Source organism: Protopterus annectens, chromosome 6.part1, assembly GCF_019279795.1.
Source record: "Protopterus annectens isolate FY-2018-M chromosome 6.part1, PAN1.0, whole genome shotgun sequence".
In the NCBI taxonomy this organism is placed as follows: Eukaryota; Metazoa; Chordata; order Ceratodontiformes; family Protopteridae; genus Protopterus; species Protopterus annectens.
The window spans coordinates 519,760,008-519,776,505 of record NC_056738.1 but is presented as its reverse complement, the minus strand read 5'-3'; the positions used below and the strand labels follow the sequence as shown (position 1 = coordinate 519,776,505).

Below are 16,498 nucleotides of genomic sequence, written 5' to 3'. Positions count from 1 at the left end.
CTAAATGCAACCCTCCTCTCAGAATTATCTTCACCGTGGGTATGGAAGCTAAATCAGGGTCCCAGGGAAAGCATGCTGACAAGGCAAAATGTGAGCCTTAACAGACAAGTACATTAATCATTTACAAAATAAATAAGAAATAATTTAGGACCTCAGGGAAAACTTGGATGAATACATCCATTACAGCAATGAAAAAAAATCTTCCTACTTCAACAAATAGGATATTCCTGTACAAGTCCTCCTGACTTTCAGGAAGATTTGTACTACAAATGGACAGAACAGCTTTTTAAAGATGCAAAATACTATCCGAGAGGTGAGATAAGTAATACTAGACATGGATGTAGTATTCTATCTTGTTGCGAAAATAACCGGTCCTTCTCCAGTGGAAGATGATTGAACTGACTTGCCATGTTGCTCAGATGAAAGAAACAGTGCTGTCTAGGTTTGAAAAGCACAATGAAACTCAACCAAATGTATTTCTTCAGCTGTTTTAAGCAGACCTTAGGGTACCCATATTGGAGAAAATGAGTAAATGGCTTGCTTTCCCAAATCTTTAACAATGTACTGTAAACCCTGGTCCAGAACATGAGAAACGGTTCTCCATGAAAGCAAGTATGACCTGCTGAGAAGATTACTTCCTGAAAGACTTAAAAGTGTACAGATAATTCCACATCAACTGCTAAACTGAAAAAATCTGCCAAAAGGCTATCACACACACATGATCTGCCTGTAAATGAACATCCATGATTAATGCCAGATCCCACATCTGCAAAGCCAGTCTGCAATGAAGATATCAGCTGCCTTACTTACTTATCCCCCCCAATTACTTATTGGGATGCACATTTATTTGCAGAACTCCAGAAGATGGACATCTTTTCAATGCTTTTAAAATTAAGCATTACCATTAGCAATGCAGACCAAACTCCTTGGTCTGTCAGATTCCAAATGTGTATTCCAAGCAAGCTCTGATGCATCTGTTACCAATTATCCATGCCAGCTGTAACAGCAAAAATGATTTTCCTATGCTAAATTTAGGAGAACTGCATCAAAATACCACTTTAAATCTCTCACCAAGGAAGACATGAAGTAGAAGCTCATGATCCAATGGGTCCAGCCTCTGATCCCATTCAATTCACATAATTTTGGAATTTCTGCAAAAAAAGCTAGGCATATTGGGCTGTCAAAATGCTACATTATCTTAAAAGCTACTATCTGATGTTAAGAGCTTCAATATTTTTTTTACCCATCCAAGTATAAAGAAATCACTCTCAATGTGTAATTTCCTGAATGAAAGCAATAAGTTTTCTTTACTGTACTGTCTCACAGTGGGATAAAGCCCTGGCTATGATACAGATGCCCAGAAAACAATTATTGGCTTAAATGCTGAACAAACGGTCAGAGGAGAATGGGAGTCTGCAGCTCATCACGCAAGGAGGAGAATAGTGGTTCTGGACAAATGCCCATTCCAGTGCAAGTGGAGGTTTGCATGTTCACAATAGCTATATAACCTAAGCCAGTGATGGTGGCTCTCAGGGGGTCAACTGTACTGGAGCATTCAAATGCAGCTGGTACAGAGATCAGCCACCAGGGGGGAATGAGTTAGGGCTTTTAACAGAAACCCCAATGGCTGTGTGCACGATTGCTCTGCAGTCAGCTCTCAACCAAGAGGAGGAGGACAGACTAATGCTGGAGCTCCATGGTCAGCAAACAGAGAAAATGGAAAACAAAGATTTCTTTGCTCAGACACAGTGCACAGTGTTTTCAGGTTTAATTTCCAGGATCACAGCAAAAATCCCAACTGGTATTAGTCTATGATACAATGGCTTCAAACACATGCGCACTTCTCAAAGAAAAAAAACACAGTGTGGTTATATAACCAGGACTGGTGTCTTTTGGATCTCACCCAAATTCATTATGGTAAAATTATATTAAGTTGAACCAAGTATCCTGCCTTAGTTATGCCATTTACTCCCTAATGAATGGCATCTCAATTGACTACACAAGGTTTTCACCACCATGGTCAGTATAGATGTACACAGTCATTAAATGGTTAATGAGATAGGTACTTCTGCAGCTAGTTTGGCAGTTACAAAGGATTAAGGCTATGAGTTGCTAAACAGTTTGACTCAGTCAGCCTTCACTTGCTTGCTGTGTGACCTTGACCAAGTAATTAAACCAAAAAAAACTTTGGGGCAGTTGGAGACTTTGGCTAGACTTCTCACTGATTTCCTGGGCCACATGCTTATTAACTACCTATGAACCTTCACTTCTGTTCACACAACTCTAATTTGCTTTACTATGTTGCAAAAAACCAAGCACGTCAACATTTATTTTCCTGTATGCCCTCCAATTTCCTTTCCTACCTCCTTCACTCGTAGACTATAAATTCCATCATGTTACTATATTAATTTGCCTACCTGAGTTTGAGTTCATCAGAAGGTCGTAATAACTCATTGGTGGTTCCCAGTTTGGCAAGAACAGAGAAAACTTGACCCCTTTCAATCCAGGAAGTGTCATCTGATTTTTCCAGTCCACGCCACATTACACATAAAAGAATCTCTGTCAACAGACCGCAAAGATCATCTTCACATTTCTGTAACAATATAAAGAAGGAATCCAGACAGTTAAGTACTTTTTATGAGTAAAACTTTTAAGCTCCAGATGGTACAGTCTAGAGAGGTACCACTAATAAAACAATTTTCACACAGAATGTTTAAATAGCAAATTTTTTTGTCGTCAGGTTGGTACAGAAAAAACTTACATTGCCCTTTTTTGTGATTCATACCAGGCAATCTATGTGATTAATGCAACCATTCCGCATTTCACTGTACAAACATGCATTCCATCACTTAACAGTATAAGGGTCTGTGGCATGTTAAGATAAACAGTAGTGCATGTCTGTGCATTTGTATACCTTGCATTTATTCTGTACTTAAAGGGATGGTTACCAACTCACCAAAAAATTACAGCCTAAATTGGACAGTTTATCCCATTTTTAAGAAGCCATTAGCAGCACTTTAGAATACAGATGGGTTTAAATGATCCATATAAACAAGCAACAGTCCATATAGCTGAGTGACAGGCTTTAAGACAAACAACTCAAAGGATCCATTGGAAACAAACCCCATACAATGAGTCGGACACATCTACAAGCTACTAATGCATCTTAAGATAATCAGAAAAGTACTCACCATTAAAAGCAGATCTGGCTTTTTTTGTCTTTTTGGCTCATGTCAGAGGAAATATTAAGGCACTTGAGTCTTGTGAGTATTTATGCCTCGTCAGTACCCATCCTTGGAATGTACTTTTTTTTTTTTTTCAAGGAGGGCTAGGCCAGTCAAACCATGGATTATTTGAAGGCAGACAATATATTACATTACTTGATTTGCAGTGGAAGTCTATTCAAGAGGTGGGAAAGGTGTTGCACTTGCACAATGAACTCTCTTTCTCGGTCTTCTGTCTCTCTCTCTCTCTCTCTATATATATATATATATATATGTGTGTGTGTGTATATGTGTGTATATATATATATATATATATATATATACACACATATATATATATATATATATATATATATATATATATATATATATATATATACATATACACATACATACACATCAAACACACACACACACACACGTAGTGTTTTTATTTATTTGCTTTTGAAAAATTAAATCCCTATTTCTGATATTCATGTGACTACTTGATTAGTGGAGAAACAAGAGGTCCAGGGCCACCAGGTCCCTAATGACAGGGAAGGCAAAGCATAGTTCTCCCCACAGAAGCCTAAAAGATACAGAGTAGAGAGACAGTGTTTCCAGTCTTTTCTAGAAGTTTTGGCTTTTTCAGCCAATGATGATCTTAATTAGGAACCACTGGGGATCTTTCCAGTTATTCAGTATGCCTAATTGGGTACATCTAAAAATGGGCATTGTAGTTAGTTATTGGCCTAATCAATGCTGAATATAAGGGGACAATGATCTCTTTGGATTTAGATGATGTTGTTTTGCAATTAGGTTTGCCAAGTAGGATTTTCTGACTATTGTCATTACAGGGTGAACAAAGGAGAGGGGGAATTATGAACTAAAGTTCAAAAGTCTTTAATCACATTCTCCTTCTGGAGTTGGGTGTTGTCTATGTTGTATGCTAGGGGGAAAGAATGTTTACCAAATGTGGCAATACTGCATATTTAGTATTTTATTTGAGCCCATTTTTTGAACACCAGATATTTTCAAGTGCAAGTTCTTGCTGAAGGGCTCTGGCATCAGAGAAGGACTTTACTAACTCCCAGCTTACGGCTGTTTGCAAACACGGATGGCTAGAGGTCTTGGGCTCATGGTATGGATATCAGAAAAGCAAATACCATACAAAAGAGGTCCTAGCACTGAGCTCTGTGGGACATCACTGGTCACCTTCATGCTCTCCAATGAGGCACCTGCTACCCACACCATTTAGGTTTTGTCTTTTAGACAATCTGCAATCCATCTTACTACACAGGGATCTGTTTGTTATGCACTATGCTTACTAACTACCTTTGGTTTTATCCTCTTCTTCCTATTAGCTTTCAATGGCATCTAAAGCAGCAGCTAAATCTAGTCTTACAATCCCCATCTCAGTTACCTACTGCCAGCAACAGTAGCTTGAAAGTGACAGCAGAATAAGTGCATACAAGACAGACAGCAGCCAATGTACATCAGAATGTGCAAGTCCTGCAAGCCTGAAGAAATTCTAGCACACTGTAGATAAATAAGAAAGAAAAATAAAATAAACAATCCCCATTCTGACACCAGTTCAGAATGTAACATTTCAATGACTTTTTTGGCAGGTGGGCAAGAAGCTACCTCATAACAGGCTCTTGCAAGAAAGTGAAATACTTACCAGGCAATTTTTAACAGTGAAATGTCTAGCATAGTCTCAAAAAATATCTGATACAGTTCCACAAATCTTCTGCAAAACAAAAAACGTCTACCCCAAGCTTCATTCTAAAGAGGAAAGTCCTGAGCTGCAAATCATTTCAACATGTACACAACATTCTGCTACAAATTCATGTAACAACACAACTTGAGCTGTCACCCATCCACATCTGCATGGGGCAGTCCCAGTTCTGAGTTTTGCATCACATGGCATGCAGTACCTACAAGTGGGACATTAAGTGTCCTGCGTATGTCTAATTTTCTGGATCTGTATTCAGGCTGGGATTGGAAACTACAATAATCATCGGATTCCTCTTCAGAATGAAGCATGGAGTAGAGGATGCTGTTTGTAGGAGAATTCTCACCACAATTCAAATGGTCATTTGATGTAGTTTACAATTCTGGTAAGAGTGCATCATCAGAAGATGCCTTAAAACAGACGTTTTTCTTTTTTCGTTTCTTGATAAAGCTGAGCTTTCTCCCCAACCCCAGAAGCTCTGAAATTCCATGATTTGCTGCCTTTGAGGGGACTTCCTGTACCCTCAGGTCTGATCTGCAATGTTAATGTTAAACAGATGGCTGCACTGCACAATGGGGGTAGTGCTTCAGCCACAATAATTACATTTAAGCTTGCGCAATCATTTTTAATTCAATTAGGCTTACAATGTTGCTTTAAAGAAAGGATTGCAAAGATTACTTTCATGAAAAGATGTGCAGTGCTAGTGCTTATTTTAAGATCTCGGATTTCCTCTTTTTGCTGGTTTTAAAGGCGGTGAAGAAGAAAGGAGCAAATTAGCAAATGAGGAAACATGAACTTTAACTGATCTGTGGCAGAGTGGCTGGAGCTGCATTCCATTTGCTAATTACCCGTCATTCAGTGTTGGTGGTTCAGATCTGAAAGTGGATCCTGATCAAAGCAGAAGTCTGCCTTCATTTGCTATTTAAGTCAATATCCCGAAGTTTATTTTTCCCTATAATAGGGTTCCAATCATGGGTTAGTTTCAGAAATCAGACTGTACTTTATAAAATTTCCATTAACTGGCCTTGGAATCAAGGGAAGGGAAATCCCACCCACTTTTTAAGATTAAATTCTCCTCTGTTCTGGCAGAGGAGTTTATCGCCACCTGTATAACATACAACAGCGACATGGAAACCTGGGGTTTCTCCCATCAGGTACTGCCTACAGTCTTACACAAGCAGTCCTCCGTTTTGTTGATGTCAGCAGCTACTATAAAAACATGTGCAGAGTGTTGTGGAAGTTTTCATCACTTCTGTTGCAGAGATGAAAAACATATGAATATACGTATCTGATTACATAATTTTAATAGTGATACACTTACTGGACGTATTCTTCTCTGCAAGTGCAACACCTTAAAGATATCTAAGTTTCAGTTTTAAGTATAATGTAGAGAATTACTACAAAAGATTACTAACTTAATGAAATGCTGGCACACTACAATGTAGTGAATCAAGGGGCAGCAATACAAGAACACAAATGGGAAAATGTAATGCCAGAAGACATTTGTGCCTCAGTAAAAAATAATCTAATAGCAGAAATACAAGAACAGAAGTTGTACATATTTTGTATTGTGCTCCACTGCAAAAACAGAGATACCATGACAGAAATTATAAAAGTAAAACATGTTTAAGTAAATGCAACACATTTCAACATTAAGGAAAAAACACACACGCACACTCACAGCACACACTGATGAACAACAGAAGTAGCATGCATTAAGTTTGTCGAACAGAAATTAGTTAACAGCGCCTGAATTACGCCAACAGCATACCTCTGAACTGTCCAGATTTTCACAGAATGTCCAGATAGATTTTTGCCTCATATTTTAGGTCTGCTCCTCATAAAATCTGTGTTTTTCAAATCATTCAGAATTGAAATCACTAAAAAAGTGATATTTGAGTTTCAGGCTTCACATCCTTCAGGAAAAGCATGCAAATGGAAGACCTGTTATTGTAGCAAATTTTTAAGTTTATAAAAGCAATATTTAAAATTTGTCCCTATTTTTGAGCCTTTGCCCCCCCATTATTTTTCCCTTTGTCAAGATTTCTTGCGGTAACAGGTTGAGAGGTATGGCCAACAAATGTGTCACCCCAGAAAGAGCTTGAACATCAGTCAAAACTTAAAAGGACTACAAACCTAGAGCCTTAGAAATCTCTGCAGTTCAGATAATTTTGTTTGATGCAAACATCTACAGTAAATAGCTTAGAGCAATTGTGCGAATAACACTAACTTAGGGTAATTTGTGGAAATGCTGAAGAGTGGTAACTTTGTTGATGCAAACATCTATGGTAAACAGGTTAGCACAGCTAGGAGACTACAACTCGGAGTAATTCATAGAAATACTGAATTAACAGTCAAGTTCCAGATAATGTGTAAGATGCATGTGACTCAAACTGCTGACATTCTATTTATATGGCAGCTAAAAACACCATTTCCTTATGGCTAGTTTGACTCAAATGAAGGCACCTTGACCAAATTAAACCACTATAAGGGGATACTAGGAAAGAGTCTCAAAAATAACATCAAGACCCCAAAAAAGGGCAGATTCCTTCTTGGGCCTCTCAAATGAAGTCTTCTGTTTAAGAACAGCTGTTCTAGAGAACAGCAAGTCTTCTATGTATAGCAAGTAGACAGGGCCAAGCAGTTAATTATATGAAAGAGGCCTCGGAGAAACATGAGACATGCAACCCAAGAGCACTGGTCACATTTGCTTGTAAAGGGGAAAACAAATTTAAACCAATATCAAAAATAAGGATCTCTTCCATTTTGATAAATGTTCTTGTGGCTGATGTTCCAGCTACAAGTAAAATTTTAATGGCAAGAAATGAAAAATACAGTCGAGAGTCAATTATTCGAACGCTGATTATCAGAAACATTAATTATAAAAACCAGCCTTCCAAAGTTTTTGAGTAACAGAAATCATAAAGTCCGAATATGTAAACATTATACGTATTTGCTTGAGCATATTTTTGGAGTCTGTAGCCTGCTCGTGTGTGAAAAATATTTTTTATTGTCCATTGGAATCACTGAATGGTTGAAAAGTATATTCCAGCGTGCAGGGGAAAAAAACAATATTTTAGGTGTTTGTTTATCCGGTTCAATTATATGTTCGATTATCCCAACAATTTGACTATCCGAACTACCCCAGGTCCCAATTAGTTCAGATAATCTACTCTCTACTGTATTAGGAATAAAAGATTAACCCTCGGACTCAAAATGAAAAGCCTGGAGGATGGCTGGAGAACTTTCTAAGAAAGATAAGATCTTGTCTGAGAAGTAAATGAAGTCAAGATGAAAAGCAGAATGATGAGGATGAGAAAAGAAATGGCCATCTCAACCAAAAATTAATTACCTTAAACACAGGAACCATCTACCTCCTAACTTTCAAGAGAAGGCTGCACTAGTGAAGCAAGAGTCCTACGAAAAAACAAAGACCTATGGACAGAAACCTTATCATGTTTGACAAGTAATAAAGGACTGGCTAAATCAAATGATATTTAAAAGTCAGGTGAATCTTATTGAGGAAACTGTCTGCAATATTCCTTGACAGCATATAGCCTCAGACATTCACTGCTATACTTCTCATAGAAGCATGTTCCATGTTGTCAGCACAGATTGTATTCCTGTGGAAGTCTGAAAGTTGAGAGGGAAGAAAATGATAAAGATTTGAAAGTTTTTGTTTAAGAAAATTTAAAAGAGGGAGTGGAAGTAGTACCAGCATCTTGGAAGAAAACTGTGGCTGTATTAGATGCATTACCTAAAGTAGTCAAAGACACTTCAGACCCAGCTTCATATAGATCCATTTCAACTTAAAACCATGATTATAAAGTAATTATAATTATACTAGCTAGCAAAATGGCAAACATGTCACCAAAATTGATAGATTTGATCAATGTGGTTTTGCGGACAGGAAGGAAATATTCAACATCAACAGAAAAATGATGATCCAGAGGGAAGCACCGTGTAAGAAAATGCCACTGATACTGGTGGGTTATGATGCAGAGAAATCATTCAATAAGTCAGTTAGGATTTTTTTAGTAGGGCAACAGGGACATTTGTGCTCTCAGAGAATAACAGTATTACTTAGGAGGATTTATGAAGGCACGGAGGTGCAGTTAAGGTGGAAGGGTTCCTCTCCAACAAACTGAGTTTGAACAGAAGAGCAAATCTGAGGTGCTGTCTTTAACCTTTGTTACTTGTTTTACATTTAGAGCCACTAGCAAAGAAAATAAGGGGCTGAGAAAATTCAAGGAAAGAACTGGTATGGTAATCAAGAAAAGTTAACCTTGTTTGCAGATGATATTTTGCACCTGACAAATCCAGAAAAGGTTATCTCGGCGTTGTAGAATATTTTGAGACAGTTTCATGTCTTATCATGATGTAAAACAAATGAAGATAAAACACAGACTACAGCAGAGAACTACGTACCCGCACATGAATTGGTTAAGCAATATCCATACTGATGGGGACCTGTTGAGATTAAGTATTTTGGTGTATAGAATAATAAGTGGTTCTATTACTGCAGTTAACGATATGTAGGAAGAGACTAAACAAAAGTTAATACAAACAGTGACAAGATGGGTGCTCTTGATTAAAGATATTAAGACACAAGCAGTGAAAATGTTTCTAGTCCCTTTAGTTTTATATACGTCATGCATATTTTTTCAACCAGAGTAGGAGGAGAAGTTGTAGACCATAATTAATACACAGCCAAAAGAGTTTATTTGAGAGGAGAAGGGGTCAAGAGTTAAATGGGACAAGTAGATTTTCTGCACTGAACAAGGTGTTTAGGATTACCTGATTTTAAATGATATTTTAGAGATAAGCTCTTAAGGCTCATATACATAACACAAAGGAAAAGGGGGATGATAAAATGGGTGGGTGGGGGTCTGTAGTTAGAGATGTGTATAACTGTGGATGCAGGTCTTTAAGGAGAACAATACAGAATATTATATTCATAAATTACAGAATGTATTCTGAGTACTAAGTCATCACAGAAATGGATATTTCTTTCAAAAAATATGACCAATGTAGAAGTACAGAAAGGAGGCAAGAATTTAGTGAAGAAAACTGGCAAAGAAAAAAGAAGTTATGTCTTACCATAACGTTCCATCTGTATTGTTGATCCTCGTTCAGTCATTACACAAGGAGTATCGGTTCTGACCTCGGAACCGAGCTGGCCATTTTCCAAGCTCGCATCAGCTTCAAACTCTCGAGCTAAACTCTTACCCACAATCCCCCTCTCCCTGTTACCTCAGATTGAGTTTGTAAGTCAAAGAAGGTAGAGGCTACCTCTGGTCAAATAACTTGAGAGCCGGATGGTGAGATCCACTAGAAACCACAGGAGGGGGAAGGAGGGAGGGTCATAATGACTGAACGAGGATCAACAACACAGATGAAATGCTATGGTAAGACATAATTTCTTTATCTGATATTGTTAATCCTCGTTCATTCCTTACGCATGGGACAGAGTCCCCAGCTACCTCTATTCCTGGGAGGCTCTCATGGAAGGACATTCCTGAGCACCATAGATTTGAAAGATGCTCTTCCCCTGGAGGCCAAATCCAATTTGTAATGATTGATGAAGGTATGAGGCATAGCCCAAGTTGCAGATGTCATGTAAAGAAGCTTTGGCATGGAAGGCAGCAGAAGTTGCTACTGACCTTGTTGAATAAGCTTTCATGGTAGTAGGCAATGAGATATTGCGTTGTGTATAGATGAAGGTCACACAGTCCTTCAACTATCTAGCTAATGTGACCTTAGCAACAGCAGATCCTAATCTAGGTCCAGAAAAGGCCAAAAATAACTGGTCAGATTTACGAAAGGACCTAGTCCTGTTTAAGTAAAAACGGATTTGTCTATGGATATCTAGGGTATGTAGGCAATACTCTTCTCTGTTTGAATGATTGGAAAAGAAAACTGGCAATACAATGGTTTGATTACTGGACATTTCAGAGATCACTTTTGGCAGAAATGATGGACAGAGACACTCTATCTCTGGGAAAAATCAAGTATGGACTCTTGATACATAAAGCATGAAGCTCAGAAATATGTCTGGCAGAAGTAATGGCGATCAAAAACAAGGTTTTCCATGATAAATGCTTGAGGTGACAAGAAGAGGCTGGTTCGAAAGGTGGCATTGTCAGAGCTTGTAGAACTAATGATAAATCCCATGGTTGAATAGGTTCTCTAAAAGGTGGCTTCAGATGATTCACACCTTTTATGAAGGTCTTGCACAATTTGTGGGACATAAGAGAGGAATCTTGGACAACCTCATGAAAATTAGAAATTGCAGCCAAATGAACTCTAATGGTAGAGGCCGATAGACCCGATTGGAAAAGGTCGGCCAGATAGTCTAGTATTATCTACACTGGTGCTGAGATGGGATCTACTTGTTTATCTTTCAGCCAACAGGTAAATTATTTATTTATTTATTTATTTATTTTACATTTGTTGACCGGGAAAGTCCGACTGGATACATGTCCATTTTCAGCGGAGGCCCGGGGAGAAAAGCTCCAACATTAACAAATAGGTATACAATATGTTGATATAATACAATTTGTTCTCATTAGGTAGTTACACAAAAAAAGGAGACATTTTAGAATATTTCTACTCATTCCTCCAACAATATATAAAAAGAAACAAAAATACAAAAAAAAACACATAGTATAACAGAATTTTTTCTCCTTTTATATAGACCCTTCGTATAGTAATAACGGGTATTAGAGTAGTATGCAAAGATTAGAGATTTGCATGGAACAGGGGATAAGAGGGAAAACAGATGTGTGAAGAGGTAGTGGTTACATAGTTAGACCTGTAAGGAGGAGAAAAAAAAACTTGATTAGGTGGAGTCAGACTCTTTTCCACTTGCTCAGATAAGTAATTCTCGTGGAAGACTTATGAGATGCAATGAGAATGTCACGTACTGGTAAAGAAAGATCATTCTGCCTGGCAATCAAGGGAATTGGAGTAGCCAAGCTGTGAGCTTCAGGCTGTTCAAGTTGGGATGAATCAGGTTCTGTGGATGTGAGATCAACTCCGGGGTTGGATGGAGAATCCATGGTCGATCTAGTAGGTGAGGCCAAAGGAAGGGGAACCAAATCTGTCGAGGCCAATATGGTGCTATGAGGATCACCTTGCTCTTCAACCAACGGGCTTTCTTCAGAAACTGGGGAATGAGGGGAAAGGGTGGGAATGCATAAAGAAGACCCGAGGGCCAATCGTGGACTAGAGCGTCCCTGGGTGACTGTCCCGGAGGGGGAATCAGGGCGAAGTACTTGCTGCATTTGTAGTTGGTCAGAGATGCAAAGAGGTCGCAAGGACAGCCCGAGCAGTGGAAGATCTCCGCTGCTATCAAGGGATTCAGGGACCACTCATGAGGTTGAAGAATGCACCTGCTGAGTCTGCTATCATGTTGGAACTCCCGGGAATGTGCGTTGCTAGAAGAAAATGGTTGGTAGCCATCGCCCATTGCCATATTCTCATGGCCTCTCGACAAAGGGGGTAAGATTTGGTTCCACCTTGCTTTTTGATGTACCAGACCATTGCCATGTTGTCTGATTGAATCGCAATTGTCACAGACAGCAGCAGGGGATGGAATGCTTGCAACGCCAGAAGCACCGCCCTCAGCTCTAGAACATTTATATGCAGATGGGCTTCCAGTTCGGACCAAGTGCCTTGGACTGTCTGTCCCTGACATAGCCCCCCCACCCCATCAGGGAGGTGTCCGTGGTCACTGTGGCCTTGGGTTGCTGGGGGGAGAAGGGGCGAGACCATTGTGACAGATTGTGTTTCATCCACCAATTTAAATCCTGTTTGCACCTGTGGGTTACTTGAATCAGGGCTGAAAGAGGATGCTGAAAGGATACCATTGGGTGAGCAGTAGCCATTGTAGAAGCCTCATGTGAAACTTGGCCAGGGGGAAAATGGTGATGGAGGCTGCCATGGAACCCAGCAGCTGTAGAACTGAGTGAGCCGTGGATTTCTCCCTTGAAAGGATTGAAATCAGTTGTTGCTTTATCCTTAAAATTCTGTGCTCTGGAATAGCACCTCTGCAGTTCTTTGTGTCCAAGATAACCCCTATGAATTCTGTCGACTGAGATGGGGTGAGATTGGATTTTTGCCAGTTTATGGTTATGCCTAGCCTTTGTGCAGCGAGGAGAGAGTATGCCAGGGCTTCTTCCAGTAGATGTCTGGTGGGGGCGGAAATGAGCCAGTCATCTAGGTATGGAAACACCTGGAATCCTTGAAGTCGCAAGTGAGCTGTGACAACTGCCATGCACTTTGTGAACACACTGGGGGCTGTAGAGAGTCCAAAGGGCAGTACTCTGAATTGGTAGTGACTGGCTCCTACACGAAAGCGAAGAAATCTTCTTTATGGCCTGTCCACTTTTATGTGGTAGTACGCATCTTGAAGCTCTATCGAGCACATCCAATCGTCTTTTTCCAAAGGCAGGAGAATAGACTGTATTGTGACCATCCGGAATTTTTATACTCGCACAAACTTGTTCAATACACTGAGATCCAAAATTGGTCTCCAGTCCCTGGTTTTCTTTGGCACCAAAAATAGTCTTGAGTAGAATCTTTCTCTTAGCAGCTTTTCTATCTCTAGTGCTGCTTCTTCCCTTTGACTGGGTGGAACATCGGGAAGGGTGTTTGATGGGACAGGACAAAGATTGAAGGGGATATGATAACTTCTGGTTATAATCCTTTGTACCCAAGAATCGGTGGTGGTAGTTAGCCAGGCAGAAGGGTACAAGGAGAAACGTCCCCCAACTACCTCCAGAGGAAAGGAGTTGAGCCGCTCTTCAGGAGCGCTGATAGGACTGGCCAGGGAAAGAATCCCTGGAACCCTGGTTACGCAGACCCCATCTGCCCTGAAAGGAGCATCTTCCCTGTGAGTTTCCCCCTCTGCCTCTAGGGGAGAACTCGGCGTGTGTGTCATGGAAAGGTCCCTGAGATTTCTTGAACCATATCCTCCCACTCTTTTGGTTTCGGGAGAAAGCACGTTGAGGGGAAGAATAACTGACACCTACGGCAGAAAGGGTCTTACCATCCTGTTCACATCTGGCCAGTGTGCTTTTAACTTTGGGTCCAAACAACGAGGAGGCCTCAATGGGAGCATTAAGAAAGGAAGCCTTAAAGGGTTCCGAAAAATTGCACAAACGCATCCAGGCGTGTCATCTCAAGACCGCAGCTGAACCCGCTGCTCTAGCTACTCCTTCTGATGTGTGAGATATCAGTCGCATGGAGGAGTTAGATACTGACTCAATGGTGGCCAGCTGAGAGGCCACTTTGTCACAGACCTCATCAGACATGGCACCAGCCAAGGTTTCAGAGAGCTCAGAAATCAGATCCCATTGAAGCCTGGTAAAGTGCGCCATATAATTCAGGGACCTGATAGTAAAGGTCGTTGATGCAAAGGTGCACTTCACTATCCTGCCCAGGGCCCGGGACTCTGTTAGGTGGATGGACAGTCTGTTTCTTCTTCTGCCAGATCCTTTTTTGTTGCAGCCGCCACCACCAAAGCATCCACAGGAAGACCTTTTGACCAATGGGGATCCATAGCAGGAGGGGACAAAGTCTTACCTGGCCTCCGGGGAATAGCTTCGACGGTGTCAGGAGCCTTCCAAGCACGCTGCACGATAAGCCAGACAAGTTCATCAGCACGTGGAGTAACCCAGGAGGTAGGGGGCCGGGCGCAAAAGGCCTGCAGGAACACAGATTCCTCAGAGGTCGGATTAGAGGACTGCCAGTCACCTCTGTTTCAGGATTTCGAGGATATCACCAAAGGATATCTCAGAGGGTGACCAAAGGGATCCTTCCCCCTCATCAAAATCTGTGCCTTCAGTGAGAAACTCCTATGTAGAGTCCAAGTGCTTCCTCTTACACAAACTTTTCCGGTGGACTTCCTCAGCGGGAGAAGCTGGGGAAGACAGTGGAAAAGGGGTTTCCTGTGGGAATATGTCCTAAGGCCCTTGCATCCGGTGTCTGCTCGGTGCAACTTGTGAAACCAGTGTACCAGAGGAGGGTGGAGGGAGACAGTCCAGTATCGCCAGAAGCAGCGAAAGCCTTCTCCAGTTAGAAGGGTGGTCCACCTGAAGAGAAGTGAATGTCTAGGACAGGGGTCACCCCTCTCCTAAGTGGCTCAGCCTGCCGACCCGGAGTCCCTGGATGGCTGTGGAGCAGTAAACTATGCGTGTCACTTACAACTGACATCCTGGGTCGTAGTAAAACTTTCCTGCCATGAAGGCAATTGCGGTTCCTTAGTGAGATCCATAAAGGGAACTGCAGAAGGGGAAGACTGTGCTATATCCATGGACTTCAAAGGCAATGAAGGAGGAGAAGACGGTGTCTTTGGAGATGGGTGATCACCTCCCAAGGAAGGATAGTTTCTGGGGGATGGGATACCTCTGGCCAAAAGCACCTGATCCACAAGACGTAACACATCGTGTATGGAAAGGCTTCTAGTGGACCTCACGGAGACTGAGGGAGAAACAGGCCTGTCCACAGAAGAGGCAAATTCAGTGGCCATCTCACCAGTCCACACCGAAAACAACAGTGCAGAGAGAGACTGGACTACGGGGGTCTGCACCGAAGAAGTCATTGGTGCCAAGGTCATGGTCTGCACCGACACAGGGATCGGTGCCAAAGTGGTTGTCAGTACCGAAGCTGGAACAGACAAAACTGGAGTCAATAATAAAGGCGTCAGTTCAGAGCAAGTTGTCAGAGCTGACGTGGTCAAGGTCTGCGCTGACTGAACGGTCGGTGCCCATACAATGGTGATAGTCTGAACCGAGGAGCCCCTCGGTGCCGATATAGTGAAGGCTGCAGGAGATGACGGAGCCGAGATCACTAATGAAGCCGAAGGCCTCGGTGCTGAAGGTCCAGAGCCGAAACTTTAGCTTTTTTAGGTTTTTGTTGGCGGGAGTCCCCAGCCGGGGACGAAGGCAAAGATTTACCCTTGGTAGGAACATCCAAGATTTTCTTATGGGCTCTAGGAGGGGTTGAGACCTCCGACCTAGAAATAGCCTCTGAAAAAAGAAGATTTAAGTCATCCCTTCAGCAACAACTTGTTTTTCCTTTCCAACAAAGTCCTATTTGAAAAGTTTTCACAGATAGTACACGGCGGGTCAACAGATAAGTGGGACGCCCCCAAACAAGGTACAAAGAGTGTGAATCAGAAGTAGGTAGTTTGTGTCCACAATCAGAACACTGTTTAAACCCCAGACTACCTTTCTTATCTGCCATGATAGCAAATTTGATAGCAGAAAAGTGTACCAGCAATGGTACAAAAGAATACCCGAAGGTATGAGAAAAAGGGAAAGATTACCAACAATGGTAAGGGGAGAATACCTTGCGGTAAAAAGGTAGAGAAAAACCTGAAGAAAATATGGTCGCTAGATGCGATAGGGTAAGAGACAACAAAATAGAAACTTTTCTGACAGAAAAGTAATATAAATGACTATTAAACAACAAATAACTGTACTTAGCTCAAGAGAAGCAGCTTGACACGACCGAATGGCAATGCGGCAAACAAAATCTGAGGTAACAGGGAGAG

General features: G+C 41.2%; 1 protein-coding gene across 1 annotated transcript in view; it reads right to left on the bottom strand.

Annotated features, from left to right (window-relative positions):
* NBEAL1 (neurobeachin like 1) overlaps window positions 1-16,498 on the bottom strand; it is a 2,263,075-nt gene that overhangs the window by 1,072,761 nt on the left and 1,173,816 nt on the right. Inside the window, exon 31 of the mRNA XM_044075407.1 lies at window positions 2,418-2,593. Within this exon, the coding sequence (XP_043931342.1) occupies window positions 2,418-2,593 (176 nt within the window). The remainder of the gene's footprint in view (window positions 1-2,417; window positions 2,594-16,498) is intronic.